Source organism: Stegodyphus dumicola, chromosome 3 (assembly GCF_044657685.1).
Source record: "Stegodyphus dumicola isolate Sdum_Otavi_A_Nest chromosome 3, ASM4465768v1".
Lineage (NCBI taxonomy): Eukaryota > Metazoa > Arthropoda > Arachnida > Araneae > Eresidae > Stegodyphus > Stegodyphus dumicola.
In genome coordinates, this window is record NC_140770.1 from 198,021,123 (window position 1) to 198,045,171 (window position 24,049).

At 32.3% G+C, this 24,049-nt stretch overlaps 1 protein-coding gene across 2 annotated transcripts in view; it reads left to right on the forward strand.

Annotated features, from left to right (window-relative positions):
• Positions 1 to 24,049, forward strand: part of LOC118192064 (uncharacterized) — a 54,008-nt gene that overhangs the window by 12,090 nt on the left and 17,869 nt on the right. For both annotated transcript variants that reach the window (XM_035362956.2, XM_085813740.1), the window contains exons 5-6: positions 10,273 to 11,395; positions 13,872 to 14,055. In XM_035362956.2, coding sequence (XP_035218847.1) covers positions 10,273 to 11,395; positions 13,872 to 14,050 — 1,302 coding nt within the window. In that variant the 3' untranslated portion in view covers positions 14,051 to 14,055. The remainder of the gene's footprint in view (positions 1 to 10,272; positions 11,396 to 13,871; positions 14,056 to 24,049) is intronic.

Genomic DNA, 24,049 nt, shown 5'->3' on the forward strand with positions numbered 1-24,049 from the left:
CTTATCACATGCATAGGCATTATAGAAAGAGATTTTTTTTATTAATAAAGAAATTGGAAACTTACAATTTAAAAGATTAATCTAATACGTCTTAATGCACCATACTTATTGCTGGCACTAGGCATTTTCCCACTTGATGCAATCTCTGTGGATCCTAAATTCTATTGCCTAGTGCCTTTCTAAATGCATCCAATGCCAGCTCTAAATTCTAAAAGTTTTGCCATGTATAGATTTTGTTGTTCGGTGTGTTATTGAATTCTAAAAATTCTGTTACATCAGCTCTGTAACTGCACTTTACCATATATATTTCATATTTCTTCTGAATATTCATATTACTAAAGAAATAAAATTAGCTGCTTTTTCTGTACATTTTAAATGCATTTAGTTTTTTTTAGAATAACAGGAATCCATAATTAAATCAAAAAATTCTAAAATGAAAAGGAAACGTGTTGAAGAAAGAAACGGAATACATAAAGAAAATTATTCTTCAAAGATATGTGCAGTTATTATTATATAAATTATCCAAATATTTATGATTTCAGCCTTTACTATAATTTCCCATTTCTATTTTCTCATATGATAGAGTTACTGAGCCAGATTAAATTAAAACTAAATTGTATAATCTTTGACCACTAGTCCACATTTTTAGTTTCAATTTGACTGTTCCTTTTTAATTATGTCACCGTGAGCTGTAATTGATTTTGTTAGCATCAGAACATGTCTTTATGTTTTAAGTTCTTTTTAAATAAGAGGCTTATGTAAACCTTTGTCTGATATTACAGTTACTTTCAGACATAGCGATAATATGCTTCATGTCTGTCGAGGGGTTTGGACTATTTAACTTTTACCAGATCAAATAAACCCTCATAGGTACATTGTGGAAAGGTTGACAAGTTAGGAGATTAAGCACGCAGGAACTAGCAAGAGCATTGGTTTTTGCATATTGAGACAAATCTCTAATTGTTGGAAAAGATGCTTAAAGAGAAGAAAATCGATATAAACTAGCCAAAATGTATGGGAAGGCTTCAAATTAAAATGACGGATAAATATTTTGTTGAATGTTGTAGCTTTTAATGTGTAATTATCCTAATATCATTAAAGAATCAATGTCATAAATTACATGCATTTTAAACTGTGAAAGTTTATTAGATTTTGATTTTAATAGGGCTTTTTTAACAAATATTGTTAAAAAATAAAATTTAATTGTGGCCATGTAAATCCATAATGAATAAGGTTATTAACCTACCTAATTTAATTATTGATAGCTAACTGTTTACCCTTAAAATTTTTCTCTACATATTAAAGCAAGTTATTGCTTTTCATTAATACTCACTGTGGTCAGGCCCACCAGCGCCCGAACAGTAAAGACGCTGAACACTGGTAGTTTGGTCCGAGGTTTGAATCCCATGAACGGGCTGGCTGCATGGGCGTTTTCCTCATGTGTAACGTGTATGCGAGCCAGTTTTCCTTAGAAAGTCCTCCACGAAGGCATCCCTTCCTTTAGGCAGATAGCCCTCGTGTGCTTTGCCATAATTAAATAATCCAATTCAATCCAGTCCGGTCACAAGATAAAATACAAAAATGTAAAAATTCAAGTAAAACTTATTCTTTGCATCTACTGAGATTTAATATAAAACAACTTATCACCTCTGGTGCTTTAATGGCTTATTGGAACCTTAAAGTATATTAACCGAGTTTACAACCCCTGGACATGAAGCTATGACACTAACTGCATCAAAAAAGGCCTGACTGACTTTTAAAACTTGCCAACCCTGCCTGCATCAGGCCTTTCAGGTTTGTTCGAATCAGCAGGTCTTTCACTAGATTAGCAGCAGCGGTGACAACATTCAGTCTTTTGTTATGAATCATGCTGATTATGATCTTATTTCTTATTTTAACTTATGCCGTTTGACAAAATCTACCTGCTATTTACAAAACCAAGTAGACTGACCAAGTATGTGACAAAATGAGGCATAAAAAAATCAACATAAAGCTAACTGTTAGTAAAACGTTTATTTTATTCTCAAACTTATTAATAATCATGTTTAGTAATAATGCATACTAAAAGATCTATTTTATTTTTAGGATGATATTACAAGAGGGAAATTCAGGCATAGATAATATATTTAATTGAATTTATTCAGTTCCCATTTGCTCATAGGTCCTTAATTTTTTTCATTAATGGTCCTTAAAAGTCCTTAAAAGTACTTAATTTCCGTGTGCAGAAATGTGTACGAACTCTGTTATGTCTGCCAAAAATGTAAAATACTCATGTACTTTTCAAAAATCGTGACTTTCCTCCTGTAGGAAATGTAATATTGCAGTATGTATTGTTTGTCATTGCCTTTTTTCAATTTCACGGGGTGGGAGGTCGATATTCTTAAACATGTGTGTATGCAACGATGTTGTACTGGAAATTAAATTTTTCTGGGGAAACAAAGGACCAAAAAGTTATTAATGCAGTTTGCCTGTTCTCTGCCTTTTTACTGAAGCACAATCTGTCTCTGAATGCATCAGATCAAGCTGCAGCTTTTTAGAAGGCAAGTAAAATCGCTGAGAAATACTTAAGTGCAAGGTCAAAAACTATTTAAAGTTAAAAACTATAAAAAATTTTATTTTCAGATATTAATTAGTTACTATTTAAAGTTAATTCCTTATTAAATTTTTTTTTGTACATATTTTTATTATATAAAAAAACTTTTTGTTGTTTGAAAAAATCTCCTGATTTCTCAAAAAAATCTGCTGATTTTTGAGTTTTGTAGGTTGACAAGTATGCAAGAGATACTATAGAGATTACATATAATTTCACTAACATTAAGGAATTTTTATTTGATTATTTACATATAAACAAAATTTGTAATAGTATGTTAAAAATGACCTAATATGTTTGAGGTCTGCAGAGGTGCATTTGAAAGTTGAGTGAAACAATTCCTTGAATAGAATTTGTTGATGTTGTGACTAATCTCACTTGCCTGACCTAATCAGAACAATCCCAATAATTTTATCATGCAGTACAAGATTGTGTCTGTCATTGGACTTGATCACCACACATGTGATATTCCGACTTTGCTCAGTTCCACACTAATTTGTGAAAAATACTTTTGAGGATGGGTCCTATCCCTCTTCTCTTATACCTCTCAAGAGAACTTTTGGCTTTGAGTGTCCCCATGCTGCACACACACTATATAGTACGACAGTTGCACGGCTGTTTTCATCTGGGTTCAGTTCCCAGGAAACAGGTTAGTTGAATTTTTGTGGTTTTTCCCATGTCTAACATGGATGTGAATCTTTCCCTTTGAAAGTCCTCCATAAAGGCACCCCTCCCTTAGGCAGATAGCCCTTGTATGTTTTGCTGTAATCAAATAAAATCTAGATTAATATTTCAGACCAGATTAGTGTAGTAAAGCATTAAGTTTTGTTCATGTTGATTTACGTTTTGCTAGATCAGGGTTGAATTGTATGTACAGGAAAACTTGTCTAAAAAAGGTTAAATTTTGGTTATAGCGGAGCATTAGAAAAATTATCACATATCGTTTCAGTAGAAAGCAAAATTTCTGTTTGATGTACAAAAAGGAGAAGAAAATGCATCTACTAAAAGCAGTGATAGTTCATGTCACAATATTAATGAATTGTTTTATCCCCAGTGGTATGTAATTTAATTGTTCACAATATATATATATATATATATATTGCATTCTTCTGTTCTGAAGTGTATTCTTGTTTCAAATGCTGATTTAATTCATGTAATCAAATGAATTTTTTCTCCAGATTAAACTACTTAAAAATACAGATAAATTTTTCAAATAATACAGATAATAGTATTTTCAGTTAATTATAACAATGGTTATTCCTCATTTCTTTTCTTTTTAGCCCCAAAGGGTGTTAGCCTGAATAGGCTGTCTCAAAACAAGTTTTTGCTTCGTCCACTATAAATGGCTGTATCACTTTTCAAATTGTTTCCACAAAATATTATTGTCTTGTATTATTTTTTAAGAAATTAAATAATGAAGAATCTGCATGTATGTATGTATGCATGCTCCTCACACTGTGAAGAAACAACAGTACCTTGGGGCATCAAATTTTGAATAATGTAGTCCTCCACCCAAGCTTGTGCACCTGGAGTCCCGAATTTTGAATTCAATGTGTCGTATTATGTAAATCTTTAATGAAATTTTTATTAAATGCAGCAATTTTAAAGTGAGCAGTGGCAGCACTGTATGGAATAAAACACTTTTATCTCTACTGCGTGAGATTGTATATCTGTAATTTTAAAGATGTGCTTTTTAAAAATATTTTTTGATTTTGCTGTTGAAATGAATTTTTTATGTTGTCTAAATGTGAAGGACATGATATTTACTAAATAAATTTAACATGTAAAACATTAAAAAAAAAAAAAAAAAAAGTTTTGCAAGCCATCTTACTTAAAAAAAAAAAAAAAAAAATATTAGCCATTGGTATTATAAACTGAGAAAAGACTGGAAAAAAAAAAAAAAAAAAAAAAAAAAAAAAAAATGCAGACTACATTGGGTATTCTAAATATATACTGCTATGCTGCTTTTAAAATTTTGTAATCTTGCTGTTGAATTGTATATGGTGTAGGTGCAAAGAAAATGATGCTTAATAATAAAGCTAAAAAGACCAAAAGAAAAAAAAAAATTACTGAAAGCTTTCAGATTTTACATTATGCCATTTTTTATAAGCATTTTTTTTAACGTTTTGTGTGCTACCTATATTTATTTAATAGCATGTTCTTCGTAATTAAATGATACAATTCAATTCAACAGCAATATTGCAAAATAATTTTAAAATGAGCATATCTGTAAAATTTCCGATACACGGTCTCGCGCGCGGGAGATAAAAATCCCCCCGGTACAGTGTTGCCATTGCTTTCTTTAGAATCATTGAGTTCTGTAATAAAAAATTTGTTAAAGTTTTACAAAATGTGAAATAGATAATAATACAAGTTCCAAATTCAGACTTCCAAATGCCCATATTCATATGGAAATGTATGTTATTCAAAATTTGATAGCTCTAGGTACCGTTGTTTTATCTTAATGTAAGAAACATACATACATTTATGCAGATTTTTTATTATTTAATTTCTTTAAATATAATACAGGGCTGTAATATTCGGTGGCAACAGTTTGAAAAGTGAACCAACATTTAAAGTTTTCAACGCAAAATGACAAAACAAAATGAATAGCCATTCTGGGCTGATGCCCTTTGGGCTAAAAAGAATTTTAATAGGAATAAATGTAGCATCAGACTCATAGACTGCAAGTTCAGCGAGAATGTTTAATGTTTGCCATCAATTAATGCTTACTGCATCAGGAATTCTAAACATATGCTAGATTTCAAATTTTTGTAATTTTGTGGCTGAATTATACGATGGCAATCCCAAAACTAAGTTCTATTTTTTGCGAGTTGTAGTGAAACTATTGGTACAGCTGCTGGCCACATCGTGGTTAGTGTGCTATCTTCACTTCCAGATAAACATGCATGCCCTTCACTGGGATGTCCAGTCTTACCCTTTCAAGATGTCGCACCTTTGTTTGAAATGTTCCCATGGGACAGATGGGAGTCGAAAGGAATCATCCCACAGGACAGGGGTTTTGCATTGCTAAACTTTAGGAAAAGAAAAGTTTACATACTAATGTCATAATTTTTGTAGATTATTACTTAATCTATCATCTAACTTAAAATTAGCGTTTAATAATTTTTTCCATTTACTTTGCATGAAAATATATAAAAGAAATTTCTTTTTTTGAGAAATTTGTTTTCAGAAGCACTATTCAAATTATTCCAAAGTTTTAATTGATAAAATGCATTAATAAACTTTTAAATTAATAAGAAAAAAATTACAAGAAAGACTACTTAAAGAAGTAGCAAAATCTTTCTTGTGAACTGGATGGTGGACAGTCAGTGAGCTCAGTGTCTGACATAATGTCCATATGAGAATCACTATAAATATCGTTATCTAACTTTTTGGAAACTGAATCATAACTCTCATTCATAGCACTAATTGCCTCGTTTAGCATGCGAATATATCCTTCATCTGATAAATAAGGTTTGCTCGCCATAATAAACTGAAGTTGTGTCTTTCCGAAAAAGAAAGGGAAGTATGCGAATTATAAACTATAAAAGCAATGCAAAGTGTAATAGAACCCCAGATCGTAACCTTAAAAGACCCTTCATAGTGGGGGAAAAAGTATAAAGAAAGGATTCAAAGAGGTATCAGAAATGGAAGTGTTTATATCACATGACGAGTTAAAGAGACAAGCTCGTGTTTCTTTACATTATGTGGTTATTTCTCCCACCTTCTTGGTGAGTCTTCATGGTGTAGTGGTCAGCACATTGAGCCGGTATTTCAAAGGCCTGTGGTTAGATTCCCGGTGAAGGCGATTGCTAATTTTTCATCTTTCCTCCTTTTCCAATTAACCTTATGTCTTTACAACATTACACTTTTCCACCTCCCCTTTTTCAGACTTTTTTATTTATTTATTTTTTTTTAACTTGCATCAGATTAACTGTGATTTTGGATTAACTTAATCCACCCTGCCCCCAGGCTGCCTAACTTAACCTTGATTAATCAGGTGTCTACTGTTTTATGTATTTACATTTTAAAACAAAGCTTTCCTTCTGTTCCTTTTAATAAAAAATCTTACATGAGACCTCCCGTCTTGAAACTTTTTTTTTTTTTTTATTTTTAAAACTTTTTTTTTTTTTTTTTTTTATAATTAAAAAAAAATATATTACTTTGTAACTTATATAGGCTGTATAAAATAAGGTAATTACACAATGTTGTGTATTGCATTGGGAAAAGAATCTGTTTCTTGGTCTATAGAAGGTCATGGTTTTATTTTTACAGTTGATGAATGAAAATCTGTAGTTGTGAAGCTTACTATTGTAATTGAATGTTTAAGTTGTAATTTTTCTAGAAAGTCGATAACATTCGAGCAATAACATTGTATTAGGGTTATAGTTATAATATTTATAATGCAGTATTTGAAACTTGAAGAAAGATTTAATGAAGATTACATGTTAACAAAGCGTTAAAAATGTCTGCATGGTATATGAGATATACAAACAAGTTTAAAAAATTCATAATACTAAACTAGCAATATAATATTAGGGATACAAGAAATTAAAAATGTGTTTGATGTATAGAGTATACAAATAAATTGCTATCATTTGCAAGTAGATTTAATGCTACTAACATATTAATGCAAATAATGTGGTGCAATTTGGTGATTTTTTTAGTGTTGCAAAGTTTAAAGTTAAGTTAATGGGTGTAAGTTGGTGGTTTTTGCACCTTTTCCTTAAAATGATTCCCAAACTATCAATATTTATCATACGTAGACAAACATTATCAACATACAATTAAGTAAATTTTAATTATTAAATAAGGGTTATGTGATACACTAAAAAGAATGAGAAAATTCTTACATTTGTTTCCAGATCTTTCTCTATTTTTTTTTTTTTTTTTTTTTTGTGCTTTTATTCTCCCCAAGAAAACAGTGGTCTGTTAAAAAAAATACATCATGCTTAAAAATACATCATGTGCATCATCCCGTTGTTGTCGCAAACCTCGGCAACAACAACTGTCTACCAAAATGCATCTTCTTACAGTTTCATATAGATTTTCTCGCGGAATTACATATTCCCACAAAAATTTTATACCAGTGTCTTCTTTTGCTGGCAAATTCCACAAATGCTTATTTTAAAATTAAGGCAAAAAATATTATGACTTGTTTATAAAAACTGTTAGAACTTGGAATACAACAAAAGGAATGTATGTGAAAATAGTACTGGCACTAATGGTTATATGACTGGTTGCCAGAGTTAAGCGTGTGATGACTTCTACTGAGGTGGTTTTAATAACACATAAGTACTCATTTAAAAAAACTAAACAAATATATACAGTAAAAGGTGCACTATTGGGAAAGCTGGGGAATGTCAGATTCTGGTAACTTGAAAATTTCAGATAGTTGAGCATATAACAGGGTTGCCACGCTACCTGAAAAACCAGAAAAAGTCAGGGAATTCAAAAATTGACTAAAAATGTGAGGGAAAAGTCAGAAAATTAAAATATTTTAGTCAAGATCTGGAAAAATCAGGGAATTTCATACAGTGATCCCCCCTCAAAAAGTGATTTTTACGCCATTGTTGGAAGTGATCACTTTCTTGGCAAATTTTGTATCATATGAGTATCACTCAGGCAGCTTGCGTAGAGCCAGTTTTTGTAGTTTCAATCATATTGTCTTTTAGAAAGGCAAGCTGGTTTCCAGCAATTTTGGTTTCTTGTAACCTCGAGAATCAAGAGATTCGCATGCGCACATGCAGTGCATGTTGAACGAAAGGAAATACCTTCCCATTCTCGTATAAAGCAAAATTCAGATAATCTCAGTATATGATACACACAGGTATGACATTATGATAAGCAGTAAACCGGACATTTATGATGAGCAGTAAATGGGTCATTTTGATGGTGGCAACAATTTTCAAAATCGTGCCAAGGCCGTACCATATGCTAGAATTTTACAACAATACCTTTTAAACTTTTTTTTTTTTTTAATGAATGCCTTATTTGTTATTTTTTTAAAATAAAAAAGTAGTAATCAGTCATATAGGCTAACCATTTAATATAATTATATTCGCCAAAATATCATTAATTATTGTAATTCAGTTTCTAATCTTTAAGTAATTAAAACCTCAAAATTTATTTATTATTAGTTAATAATACTTTCAAATTTCAGGCAATTTTCCCTGACATACTCCTGAAACTAATTCTAGCAGTATGATGGCATACCATCACGAAATTTAATGCACATATTTTTTGCTCATGTATGCTGCAAAATAAATATAAAACCCCTGAATTTATTTAAAAACATCATTAAATAGATTTCTTTCTATCGTTTAGCTTCAAAGTGTCTGCAAGAAAGACATTTTTTCTTCCAGATAGGGCAGATTCTAATCACAATCTTCAGTGAAAAAAACAATCCCTATTATAGTTATAATAGTAATCCTTTGGGGATAAGTCTATGTAATTGGCAAATTTTTGTCTTTTCAAGTGGTGCCATAATTAATTTATCTCTCAGCACAGCCAACTCGCACTAGACGGATAGACTGGAATTTTCTTAGAACATGCCTGGAAAAGTCAGGGAATTTCATTCATTTCATGTTAAAAAAGCCGAATAAATGTTAAAAACTATTAAACAATCATCATAATATTTGTTATCAGCGTGACTATCAAAAGCCTACATTTCAAATTATATAAAATTTTGAAAAAAAAAAAAAAAAGTTTTTCATATATAAAGGCTGAGGTATTTTGTGGTCCATGAAAGTAAAACATTTAATCCAATTATGAAATCCCACTGAATGTGAAAGTTGGCAAAGGTGTCACCCATCATTCTGACAAAAGTTTAAGCGAACAGGTCATTCTTTATTTAGTTAGATAATAAAAGAGATACAAATTATGGCATCAGCATATTAAAAAACAAATCATTTGTAATAATTTTTCTTGTTAAATTTCATTTTTAATCTGTTTTCAAAGTATAGTATCATGGCTATTTTGATGTCCAATTTCATAATTTTGAAAATACACCGCTTCATGCTGTGGCAAATATATATATATTTTTTTCAAAATGCAAGGGAAAAAATTGAACTTATATTCTTCTTTATAAAAATTAAACTGATTTATCAAGACTTAAATTGAGTTTAAATTGAAACAAAATGAACTTTTTATAATTCTACTGTGATGTCATGCTTATTCATTATTGGTGCTAAATCACACTGTTTGACAATAATATATGCTACACACTGTTAATATTATTAATAATTCTGTAATGAAGTTAAAAAATCTCTCAGAGGGGTAAAATTTCTGTTATTCTAAAATATTCTGGTTAGATGAATGTCGAATAGTCAAGTTTTTACTGTATTGTTTAATAAATTGAGTTTTATGTTTATTTGATAAAATTATATTTTAATTTTAGATTAAATCTAAATATAGTCAATAATAATTAGTGAATATTTGATGGCCTTAATGTGTACTTCAATGTTTATGGATGTTTCTGTTTCGTTTGTCTAATTTTTGTGCACAATGATTTGGATGAAATCCCTATTTTTTTTTTCATATTATAACTTATGGAATTTAGGTTTGAGCATTTTGACATTTATTATGCTCAAGCATATGCTACTTATTCTCAGCTGTAATTGTTGCATATTTTCATGTACATACATATTTCATCTTAAAGCAATTATTATTATTTCCAGCCTCACAGACCAAGGCCTGATGGAGGTAAGAGACACAAGAAAGTAAGACAACCTCATAATACAAGAGAAAAGTATAGAATGATGGCATGTACACAAGATTTTATTGATAAGCATAATTATCCTTTGTCAAATTATAGTGATACCACCCTTAGAACTCCAAGTTTAGTTAGCGATGGAACAGATGGTGCCCCAGTAAGACCCAACAGCCTTGAGTTACATATGCCATACCTAGAACAAGATGGAAGTTATGGGAGTCCGGTGAATAATTACCCTCCCCCTCCTCCTGCATACTCAGAATATCAAACTCAAGCCTATCCACAGCAAAATATAGCTCAAGCACAGCATTACCCACCACCACCACCATACTCAGTGAATTCTCCTGAGCATAGAACATCTTCCAACAACAGCACTCCCACAAGACAGAGTCGAGCAAATTCAAGACCATCACAGCCACCACCTGCTCCTCCTGTAACAGGATCAAATGGGACCTCGACTCCTCCTATTTCTGCTGGGGGAACACCTTCGAGTGGAGCAGGCCGATATAGATCAGGAAGTCATTCAAGGGAAACTCTTCCACCCCCTCCTCCTCCTCCCGATGCAGTTTTAATGAATGGATATCAGCCTAACCATATGGCTCCTATGTATCTAACACAAAAACCTGTGCCAATGGTTGCTCTGGCTACCAATAACGGTCGTATAAGTCAAGGGTCTCGTAGAGATACATTAAATCATCATCCTCATTTACTAAATCATATGTCACTTGCAAGGGACCATACACCTCCGCCAGACTCCTTGAGCATTACTTCAGATTCTCTAGATCTTCCACCCCCTCCTCCCATGCCAGATGGCACTAATGCAGAAACAACAATCCCTCCCCCATCACCACCTCCTCCTCCCCCACCAAATGCTAATCATAATGCAGTTTTACCACCTCCTCCACCACCCATTCCCTCTGATACAGGAACTGTTTCTGTAATGAGTAGAGTTTCTGACCTTAGAATGCAGGAAGCATGTGAATCTACCAGTACAGGTTCCAGTAAGATGAGCGATGAGACAGACTCCAAATCTAGGTCTCCTGCCCAAGGAGATGGGAGGAGTGACCTTCTGGCTGCAATCCGAGAAGGTTAGTTTGATATTATATATATATTTTTAATTCATTATTTAGAAATATTAATTTATAAGATTGCCAAAAAGTGACTTTTTCCATAAACTAACCATAAATATATAAAGAATGTAAGCCTTAATATATGTATATGTTATTGTCTCATGAGATGAAGCTCTAAAAATGTTTTCATTAATCATATTAAAGAGAATACTTTATGTAAATGCATGCTAATTCAGGTTATCTGTCTAATTAAAAAAAAAAAAAAAAAAAAAAGCGATGTATAAATTCTTATTTTGAATAATCTATTTTGAGGAGATTATATTGTATTTGGAACCGTTAAATATGTTTAACAAGAAAAAGTAATTATAAATTGTTTGCAAGCCTATCAAAAAGCTTTAATTGAATATTTATTTTTTTAAATTAAGATTAAAAAAACTTGCCAAGAAATCTTAATACTGATTATCCATCAGTTCCAAATGATTTCAGTCTTCTGTGGAAGGTGTTTTATTAGAAATGTGATGGTCGGTTATGTTTTGAGAATGTATAAGGTGTCAGTTATCTTTATATATATTTATTTTTTGAGAAATATTGGTCACTTTTAGAATTGGTGGTTTTAGACATGATCATTATACTATGTATGTGTAATGGTAATAAAATCTGCATCTTTTCAGAATAGTGCAATATTGTGGAACCTCTGTATTTCAACCCTTGGATAAGTCAGCATTGTGGATAACTCTGTGCTTTTTCATATTTTTATTTAATCTAATATACTACACTACCCTCTTCCACTAAAAAAAGATGGGGAGAGGACCGCATTAACTTGACATAACAAAATAAATACTCATGCAAAGTCGACATAAATTCATCTTTCATGCGATCAAAGATTTTTGCTCTGAGAATTTGGAATGCTCTATATTTTCCAAGAAAGAATATGACTAAAACAAAATGACCCTAATTATTGATTTATTAACATAGATTAATTGAAAAAATATGTATGATTGACAATTTTTTTACTCAAGTTTATAAACTATCTATATTACAAATGAAGTCAAAATATCTGGTTGTAATGAAGATTTTCCGCCCCTCCAAAAGTTCTTAATTTAATAAAGCTAGGGGGGGGGAACTATGGAAGCAGGACCTTTAGTGCAGGTAGTAATCACCAACCAAATCTATGATTTTCTGCCAATTTTTGGTATTTTTTTAAGGCTTTTGACCCAGAAATTTGGTGACTGTGAGTCTCAAAACAGATCAATCTCATTCTAGATATCCTGTGCAGAATGGAAGATAGCACCTGCAAGATGTAACTGCAGGTGTGAAAAAAGGTAGAAGTGTGAAAGCGCAATGTCGGGTCTATATACATAAAAAAATTCCATTCGAGTCCCTTTAGAGTCCAGCTGGTGAATACAGAAGTGATCTTGCATTATCTTGATGGAATATTACCTTTTTGCACCTGAATTCAGTTCGATGTTTTTCCTTGATAGCAGTGTCATAGACCAGTCCCCTTTTTGGCTTGTGTTGTTGAAGTAAATCAACTTTTCATTGCAAGTAACTGTCCGATCTAGAAATTTCTCCTTGCCTTGATATTTGAGCAGATTAGTGCAGGCTTGAACACGTCCTTATCTCCTTGAGTCAGCTTGTGTGGCATGTAGCAGTTGAACTTGTACATCAAGTTTATGCGATGCATAGTGCAACTAATGGACATGGCACTGATGTCTGACTCCTTAGCAAGCTCTCGAGTGGTTGCATACTGATTTTCTTCTTCAAGTTCTCGCACGTGGGCCTCAACATCAGCCAGAGCACTCTACTTTTTGAATGTTATAGTCCTTGTTTTTGAACTTTTGGTACCAAACCTTCACAGAGTCATATGATGCAACATTAGTGTCTAAAGTTGCACACATGATTTGGCGACATTTTATAGCTTACTTTTTGCAAGAGAACTGGAAGTAAATGATGGTTCTAATCTAGTAGCACGATAATTCCATTTCAAATACCTTGTGCTTAATGATACCAATATTTTTTTACAAATTTCAGAACATTTCAAAGCAAGTCTCTTTCTTTGAAATGCCAAAAATCCTTTGACAAAATATAATTAAATACGCCGAAGTGAACTATTTGCACAGACAGTACTTACCGTAGCAGGAACTTTCATTAAAGTCCGATACTTACATATCACATAAGTTATTAATTATATATTTAATTTATCATAAACAAAAATTAATTAAATAAATAAAAATAATTTTCTTTTAATAAAGTAAAGAGTAACTACCAGACTATATTTTCATTCTTTAAATGTTGATATAAAATTGCTAAAATTAAAAACAAATCCTTTGTATCTCAGTAACTGAACATAAATCTCTTTATCACACAATATGTTTACTTACTGAGGTTATGATTATTTTTTGCCTTAAAAATTTAATCATTTAAAGTCTTCAATAATTTATTAATATTTAAAAATAATAAACATGATTTAATATGTTTCTGTTCTTTATTATAGGCATAAAACTCCGCAGAGTGGAAGATATAAAGCAGAAAGAAGTAGAAAAAGCTGCTCCTTTACATGATGTTGCTTCAATTTTGGCTAGAAGAGTTGCCATGGAATTTTCTGACTCTGATTCGTCAGAGAGTGAGGATGATAGTGAAGGTTGGGGTGAAGAAGATGCAAGTGAATGTTAGTTTAGGTATGCATAAGTAATGTGTAATAACAATCTAGAATTAAGTAAAAAATATTTTTTTTCCTTTAGAATGAAGCTTTAATGCTGGTGCACGAACTATGCATTTTTGTTGCCCAAAAATTAGTAACCCTAAGTTTTTTATAATGTTGTGTGAGGAAAAGAAAGGCTCATTTGTAATTAAGCTTGTATAAATGAGTTTTGAAAGGCAAAGAATATCCTACAAAAATGGACTGAGTATCATACCATTTGACTGGATTTGGTATCTTTTTAAAATTTTTTATTAATAAGCATTTGATTTCATAAAATTAGGTCATCCTACCTTTTGTTTGGCGCTTCATAATCATCTTTGGTTTTGCGCCAAAAAACTCGCTCACTCACTCACTCACACCATTTGGCTAAACTAGATACTTTTGTTTCCTTTCAGGTAAATTCGAGATAAAATCAATATAGTTCTTAGAGGTTATGTCACATTTAATCGTCTGTCTTAAAAATTTCAAACTAGTGTAAATATACTAATTCAGAAGTCAAACAACAAAAATCAGCGTTATATTTTCAAAATTTTCACAGGACTAGTTTTGATGGTTTTACCGAACCACCATCCTCAGCTGCAAAACTGCAAATAAACAAGATAGGAAATAATGATTAGATAAAGTAAGAAAGCCTGGACAAGAATAAGGAAGTGGCGCCATCTGTCGATGAAACCAGAACTAAAACATAATTTCTGTAAAGGCCGAAGGCTGAGACGAATTGGAATCAGGATCGTTAACTAGAACAGAAAGATTTTTTTGAACGTGAAATGCCTCTAGAAAATCCAGTTCTTCAATGCAAGATGTTTTTTGAATAATTTTGGCAGCAGAAAAATTGAAAGTGTGATTTTCGGACCAACAATGTTGAGCAACAGAAGACTTCTGTGTTTCCTTTTTTCTAACATATGCCTCATGTTCCTTGACGCGAAATTTTAAGGCTCTCTTAGTTTGGCCAGTGTAAATTAAACCACACTGGCAAGGAATCCTATAAATACCCCAGGATTCATATCCGGAATGGGGTCCTTGAGTATGGAACACGGAATTTTATTGATGGGAGAATAAACGACCCGAAAGTTAAATTTCTGAAAAATTTGTGCAACTTTATAGCTAATCGATGGAAAGAAGGGAATGACAACAGAATTTTTATAATCTCCTAAAACAAGAGTGTGCCTTTTAGTGTGTTGAGATGTGAATTTTTTAACTGCTTGATTAATAATGTTGGGTGAAAAGCCCAATAGCTATTGCTTTTAAATAATTTAGTTCTTCATCAAGGGATAGTTTGGAGGAGCAAATTTGAAGAGCATGGAAAACATAGGAATAAGATGAAGCTAACTTTTGTTTAGTCGGATGACATGATTTAAAGTGTCATAGAAGGAAATCGATGAAAGTTTACGGTAAACCGCAGTACTGAAGTTAGATGTGTTACGTGTTACCAGAATGTCGAGAAACAGAAGAGAATTGCAAGTCTCAAGTTCAAAAGTGAACTGAGTAGCAGGATCAATAGAATTTATTTGGAAAAAAGAATGTTTTTGTTTCAAACAGAGTTAAGTGAGAGAAATTAGCTCATCCATTTCGACGCAAGAGAACTTAAAACATTCGCTTATCCCATCTGTTGCGAATTGCGCCAGATTATATGCTCTTCCCCAAATTCATAAAAGTGGTATTCCTTTCCGCCCTATTGTATCAAATTTAGGTACTGCCTCGTATCCATTCTAAACTTAGTTTCTAGATTTTCAACTCTATTAGACAATAACATTTGCACCATAAAAAATTCAATAGAGTTTGTAGAAAAGGTTAGAAACATTTCTCCTGGACATTTACTCATGGTTTCTTTTGATGTGTACATGGGCGTTTTCGTGGTTTTCCCCATGTGTAACGTGTATACTAGCCAGTTTCCCTTAGAAAGTCCTCCACGAAGGCATCCCTTCCCTTAGGCAGATAGCCCTCGTGTGCTTTGCCATAATTAAAATACACATGCACATCTTTTGATGTAAAATCGTTATTCACCAATGTTCCAGTGGAAGGTGCATTAAGATGTTTAAAAACCAGACTTTGCGAATGTCATTTCTCTTGCATCGAAATTGACGAGCTAATTTCTATCACTCAACTCTGTTTGAGACAAACACATTTTGTTTTCCAAAATAAATATTACAAACAAACTGAGGATTAGCCATGGGAAGCTTCCTTAGTCCCATCCTGGCTAATATGAATCAAAATTGTTTGAAACTTTAAACTTCTCGGCATGGTTCCGCTACGTAGACGATACTTTTACCCTGTTTGAAGGTAATAAAGATGATTTAAATAAAGTTCTTTCAACAATGAATTGTATTGATCCTGCTATTCAGTTCACTTTTGAACTTGAGACTTGCAATTCTCTTCCGTTTCTCGACATTCTGGTCACACGTAACACATCCAACTTCAGTACTACAGTTTGCCATAAACCTTCATCGGTTTGCCTTCCACGACACTTAAAATCATGTCATCCGACTATACAAAATTATCTTCATTTTATTCCTATGTTTTCCGTGCTCTTCAAGTTTGCTCCTCAAAACTAGCCCTTGATGAAGAACTAAATTATTTAAAAGCAATAGCTATTGACAGGGGCTTTTCACCCAACATTATTAATCAAGCAGTTAAAAAATTCTCACCTCAACACACTAAAAGGCACACTCTTGTTTTAGGAGATTATAAAATTTCTGTTGTCATTCCCTTCTTTCCATCGATTAGCTATAAAGTTGCACATATTTTTCAGAAATTTAACTTTCGGGTCGTTTATTCTCCCATCAATAAAATTCCGTGTTCCTTACTCAAGTACCCCATTCCGGATATGAATTCCTGGGGTATTTATAGGATTCCTTGCCAGTGTGGTTTAATTTACACTGGCCAAACTAAGAGAGCCTTAAAATTTTGCGTCAAGGAACATGAGGCATATGTTAGAAAAAAGGAAACACAGAAGTCTTCTGTTGCTCAACATTGTTGGTCCGAAAATCACACTTTCAATTTTTCTGCTGCCAAAATTATTCAAAAAACATCTTCCATTGGAGAACTGGATTTTCTAGAGGCATTTCACGTTTGTGAAAATCTTTCTGTTCTAGTTAACGATCCTAATTCCAATCCAAATTTGCTTTTGGCCTTTAAAGAATTTATGTTTTAGTTCTGGTTTCACCAACAGATGGCGCCACTTGTCTTATTCTTGTCCTTTCTTATCTTATCTAAACATTATTTCCTATCTTGTTCATTTGCGGTTTTGCAGGTGAGGATGGTGGTTCGGTAAAACCATCGAAACTAGTTCTGTGAAAATTATTTTGTAAATATAACGCTGATTTTTGTTGTTTGACTTCTGAATTAGTATAAGTGTCATACTAATCGGAGTAGGGATAATTGCAATTTGTTACTGCGGGGCTAAACGGCACTTATTTGTGACACTTATGCAGTGTTTAGAGTTAACTCTTATGCACTTTATCACACTTATGCAGTGTTTAGAGTTAACTCTTATGCACTTTCACACTTATGCAGTGTTTAATGTTATTATCTACAGATATGTCATATAAGGTATGTTTAATTAATTGCCTGATATATCTGTGTCATACTAATCACAGATTTGATTAGTGAAATTTGTTACTGAGCAACAAAACGGCAATTTTAACAGTGTTTTTAGTGTTACGTGTTTACTTGCCACTTGCTTATTCTTGTCCAGGCTTTCTTACCTTATCTATAATCTAGTATAACTATTATAATCATTATTTCCTATCTTGTTTATTTGCAGTTTTGCAGCTGAAGATGGTGGTTCGGTAAAACCATCGAAACTAGTCCCGTGAAAATTTTGAAAATATAACGCTGATTTTTGTTGTTTGATTTCTGAATTAGTATTTGTTCGGCGTGTTATTGTGTCTTAATTATAGTGTTAATATAATGAGATCATTTTGTATGGTGACTGGCAGCTGTTGAGAGCAGAGCATAATGCATATGTGTGATTGAGAACAACTCTGTCAGTCACACTGCTTTGGAATTACTTGCTTATAGTGAGAAGTGTGTAATCTTCATGTTTGTAAAGACTAAGCAAATAGAGTTGTAACAAATTTTTGCGTGAAGGAGCATTTTTCTTCAGAATCTATTTGGAATAAATCAAAAGCTTTTTATAAGTGATGTGCATATAAAGAAAAAAAGATAAAGTACAAATGATTCTGAAATGGTTAGCAACATTATGGAAGTATTCTATATTATGAAAGGACTGATTATGATCAATACTCCTGAAATTGCTTAACATATATGGACAATAACAATTATCAACTTTTTGATACTAGAAGCTGAACAAGGGATTCCAAAAAGCTGAAGAGTATGGTATTTTAATGGAAGATAGCATGAAATGTGTAAAAGCAAAATCATTTTACTGTGTTACAAGAACAGAATGAACATCTAATTATATTTGCTAATAAATTTCTTCAAACTTCACCAGTATATCAAATTTCTTCAAAAATATAACCATAAGTATAAAATATACCATAAGTCATGCATTTATTCACACTGTTGACCATGAAGACAGGTATCTGCTGCAAAATTTAAATTAAGGCAAATGAATTTAAATTAATCAAGTTTGTTAAAATGTAATGAAATTCTTGAATTTTTGTGGCAGGAATTCATTTTGGCAGTTTAAAAGCTCAGTTATTATTAGCAGCTTCTAATGAAAAGAGAGATTAGGGAGTTTTCCTAGACATCTGTTTTTGAGAGTTAAATTAAGCAGAGGTTAAATTATTTGGTTAGCATTGCCATAATGGAATTTTTTAGTTGGCTGTGGGTGAGAAGGAATCATTGACATATTTGCTTCACTTTCAGTTTGTTGGAAATCGCATTTTTCATAGATAAATTGCTTTTTTTGAAGGTAAATGCAATGAGTTTTGTTAGCTGGCAATTAAAGCGAGGACTTGAAGTTTCTTATTTTGAAAGATGAGAAGGGTCAAAATTTTTCTCACAGGTTGGTGAGTCACTTTGCTGGAAGATCAGGAGGATAGGTATTATGGATGGCAGTTTTTCCATTTGGTTTGAGGGGAGAAATTTCTTTTGGTAGTGGTGAGAGCATTATGTTATCTTTCAATGCATAAAATTTAGAAAGTGAAGAATGTTAGTTTTCTCAGACCTCCCACAAGTACAGAGAGATTTGATTGAAATTTCAAAAAAGTAAAAAACAGAAAAGAACTAGGGGCCAGTTTGCCCCATTGCGGGCTTGTCTGCATAAGTGGGCTAGACCCTGTTTTTTTCAGGTTGAGATAAAATTTACACAGAGATTTGGTTTATAGTAGTTTATGTAGAAGGTTGAAGTGTGTACTTTCCTCAGTGTTACCCCATTAGTAGCATTTGGCTCCCATTTTTACCAGTGGCTGGAATTATGAAAAATCGATGGGCTCAATTAGCATTACTGTTGTTATGATTCGTCGTCGCCTCGTCAAATTTCAGTGGAATTTTTGAGAGTAAAATTATTGTTTGTTGTTATAATGATTGAAGGTCCTCAATTTGAGCAGTGTGAAATCATAAGATCTTCTTTTGCTTCCTTGTAGTGTGCATGCTGCCTTTACCTCAAAGTTGCCCATAATGATTGAAGGTCCTCAATTTGAGCAGTGTGAAATCAAAAATCTTCTTTTGCTTCCTTGTAGTGTGCATGCTGCCTTTACCTCAAAGTTGCCCGAAAGGAGCAACAGGGGACCATCACCTCTGTGGCTTTTGAACTGAACTTCTCTCAGCATCTTGTATGTAGCTCAACAGTTATCTTGGGTCTAGATTTTTAGGGCAAGAACTTTTGAGAATTCTTTTTGTGTGTTGTGGTCTTAACTCTTAAGAATTAGGTGAACTGGAATACCCTAATCGTGAGTTATTATTATTTTGAAACTATTATGTGTTATATTAACTGAGAATAGTTTTTATTTGACATTTGGCTTGAAATTAATTGGTACAAAAGGTATTCCAAATTTTGTAATTAATGTAAAATTTGAGTTTACTTGAATAATTTTAAATTTTAAGGAAAAGAGGTTTTATTGTTTAACTTATAAGTTTGCTAGGATTGGCAAAATATTAAAAATAAAGAAATTTCAGTAATTAAAGGATTTTTATTCTGTAATGATATGTAATGATCAATAAATAAATAAAACATATTAAAAAGTTAAACTTCATTGTTAGAGAATGTGAATATAATTTATAGCAAACTGAAGTGTGTGTTGTTTGTGCATTTAAGAGTAAATGTAGGGACCTGGTCTGTTATCCAAGCTTGTTATTGATTATGATAATCTAGAACCAAGAAAAGTGTTAAAATTGTAAATAAGTGTGATTCTATTTTTATTTGGTGGTTTACACTGTCATCCCATTTGTTTGAATTGTAATGTTTTTAGAAACATGGAGTTTATTTAGAACTGCTCCTTAAGTACAGCGTAATTAGAAATTTTGATTCTTAGAGGGAGTCTGATAGTTAAACAATAATTGATTATTTTTCAATATTATGTTTTTGAGCTGACTGTATGGTTATGAATGGTGTTTGTTCGCTGGTATTTTGTGACGCTGTATATTAATGCATTTCAAGAATTAAATTAGTGGTTATCTCTAGAGTTTTGGAATAACCATGGTAATGCATTTTTAGGAATTCCATTAGAGACTGTAAGGATCAGACATGGCCAAACTGTGGCTTTCCGGCACCTTAACTGCAGCTTAGGTTAGAGGCATTTTGCTGGCTGGCATATCAAAAAATTTTCACCCCTTAGTACTGCCACTCTGCACCTGTCTCGGCTCTGATGCTAGTTAGCATTATGCTTCTTTTAATGTGTTGCTATTTTTTATTTTCCTAATTTTCGATCATCATGTACATTTGACACGTCTTTCATGAAAGCTTAGTAGCCTAACGGAGAGTTGTACAATGATACACTGTTTGATCCTTACAAATTTCAGGTAATAACGTGAAATTTTGCTCCTGTAATAATGTGTTTATTTTTAAAGTCTGATCTTTTATTTTCTAAAGTATCCTGTGCTTACAGACTTCATTTCAAACTCAATTTGAGATTTATTTTCTGTCCACAGGTTAGGTAACCCAATGGAAAGTTGTACTATGTAAGCATCAGACTGACAATAATTTATTTTAAACTTCTGAGTTATTTTACTTAAAAATTCAAGACGAGATGTTTAATTTGACCTCCTTTTATAGGTCTAACATTTAGAATATGATGAATCCGTAGACCTATTTGGCAGGAGCTTAGGAACTAAAATATTGTGCAAATGTCTACTGTGTTACAAAAGTCCTCCACATTTAACATCTGTATATGTCCCTAGAAATATGAGGAGTTACGCATTCATGTTGTATCTGCATTTGTGAAATAATTCAGTATAGTAGTGGACAGGTATATTTTCTTTCTGTGACATTATTTTTGATTTGCAATGTATTTAAAAAGCAGCTCAAAATTAAACAACTAGTTTGAAGATTTCGGCTGGTAGATAGATGGAATATGTGGTCGACAAAGCATTTATGTAATCTGGCATGAACTACGATTTATTAGCAATAAGTTACGTTTGTCCAAAATTATTGTAATGATTCAAGAGGTGGTTTCGAGAATTTTCAATGAGGAGCTTGTATTTCGTTATCTTTGTCCAAAATTATCAGCACAATTCGAGAGAGAGTTTCAAGAATTTTCAATGATGAACATGAACTTAGTTATCTATGTCCAAAATTATCATGAGGATTCGAGAGTTAGTTTCAAGAATTTTAAATGATGCGCATGAACTTAGTTATCTATGTCAAAAATTATCGGGATGATTCGAAAGATAGTTTCGAGAATTTTCATTGATGCGCATGAACTTTTATCAATGTCCAAAATTATCGTGATAATTCAGGGCATAGTTTTGAGAATTTTCGATGATGCGCAGTGTACTGATTGTTGGAAAATATGACCTATTGTAACCCTTTTTCTGCATCATCTCTCCTCCTTGAAATAATTCTAACTTTTACATAAGGTTTAGTTCTTATTTTAAAGGGATATAGCAATTACTTCTACTTTGTTTTTTCACTGCCACTGTGTGTATTAAGAACGGACTGTTCCAGCTTAATTAAGATGCAAAAACAAAACTTGATGTTATGTCATCTGGAAAGCTGAGTCATGCCGATAGCTGATTGGTTGCCGTGAGATGACGTCATGTCTACTTCAGGTATAAGTATCTCGCGTCGCTCTGGTTTATTCCTTCTGGTTCCAGTTGCATTGCTTCTTGGTGTGCAATTTCCAGCCGCCATTGGAAGACGATATTGCGATGCGTGCCGTCCAGCAATAAGTGCCGTGGTTCCGCTCCAAAGATGACTTTTCCTGGATTCTGAAAAGCGGTTACGATGTGAGCAACTGCCGTGGGCAGCATCCTGTTTTCATTAAGGCGGCATCTTTAAATCAAGTGTTTTTACAGGATTAGCGGCGATGTTTTTCCAAGCTGTGATCTGTCATGTGTAACTACAGTGAGTGGCTTTTGCCGGTTTAAGTGCACTCAAGGTTTAGTTTAATTTTTCAGCTGCCTTCTTGGCCAAAAAGCATGGACCTATTGATAGTGAAGTGAATTTCATAATAACTGCATAGTTTCTGTTCTGTGATACGTTTTTCGCAAATTGAATGCCAGTATTTAAAGATCAGGTAAAATATTTACTGTATCATTAATAGTGTAATATTCTTTAAAGGAAAAACCCTTGGGGTTAATGAATGATCAACTAAGTGTAATTTTTGATAATGTTTATGTTACACTCTTTAAGCTTCTGATATTGATTAAATTTATTCATTGTGTTTTTATTTTTATACATATTGTTAAATAAATTGGTTAAGTTTAAAACTTTTGTCTTCAATGTCTGCATAGTATATATAACCTTAGGGAGCTCCTATTGCTACTTCTGCTAAATGTTTTTATAACTTTAAACTTTGCTTTTGCATCACTGATTACTAAAAAATTCTGGTACATTCCGTTGGATGCCACGCTGAAATACTGTATCAGTCAGGGTCGTTATCAGAGATACTGATTATTGAAATACCACTGAAATTGCAATAATTTTATTTTTTTTTGGGTGAATTCTTCTATACTGGGCATCAGTAAAAGTAGTTATTCCAAAGTTTGGGGGAAAATTGTTTGATTTCTTACGTTAGGATCCAAAGATTCGAATCATCTTAGTATGTTGGTCCTTATGTTATGTTAATTGTATGGAGAAACAAAATTACTTTTTAAGTAAAATCCTAAAAAAGTTAATAGCTTATTTTTAAATAAATGCTCTTTTTCAAATAAGTTTCTCTGCAGTGTGCATTGACATGTACCATTTAATTTATCTTTTCTAAAAGGAGTGCTCTTGAGTTTAAAAAACACTAAATTTTCTTTTAAATAATGATTTTTAATTTACTCAAATAACACATTTTATATAATTGTAGACCAGTGAATATGCATGTGATTTGGTTTACTTCTACTAAAATCAAACAACAATAATTATAAAGGGAATCAGAAAAAAATACAGTCAAAAGTCTTTAATCCGGACACGTTGGGACTTCGGCGATTCCGGATTATCAGTTTTTTTCGGATTATACATCATCAGTTCAAATCTGGTAAGAAGGCATGCAGAAATTATAAAATTAAAAATAGAAACCGTAATTTATGAAATAAAGAGCAATTATGATCTAAAGGGTATCAAAATTTACAAAAAAAAAAAAAAGCTTAATATTTATTTGTTTACTTTATTAAACATTTCTTTCAACGTGCGCATGCGTAAAGCATACATTACACATAGTAGAAATTAGAAAATTGCAACCAGAAAACTATTTGATGTGTATTCGTGATATTTATAATGACGAGGAATTTGATTTAAATCATATCAAAGACGGTGTACATCGAGATGAAATACTACATTTAGTAAGGAATTATAAGCCAAATAAAATAAAAACATCTGCTCTGAAGATAAGGATAGTGCTGACAGATGAACTTCCAGTTCA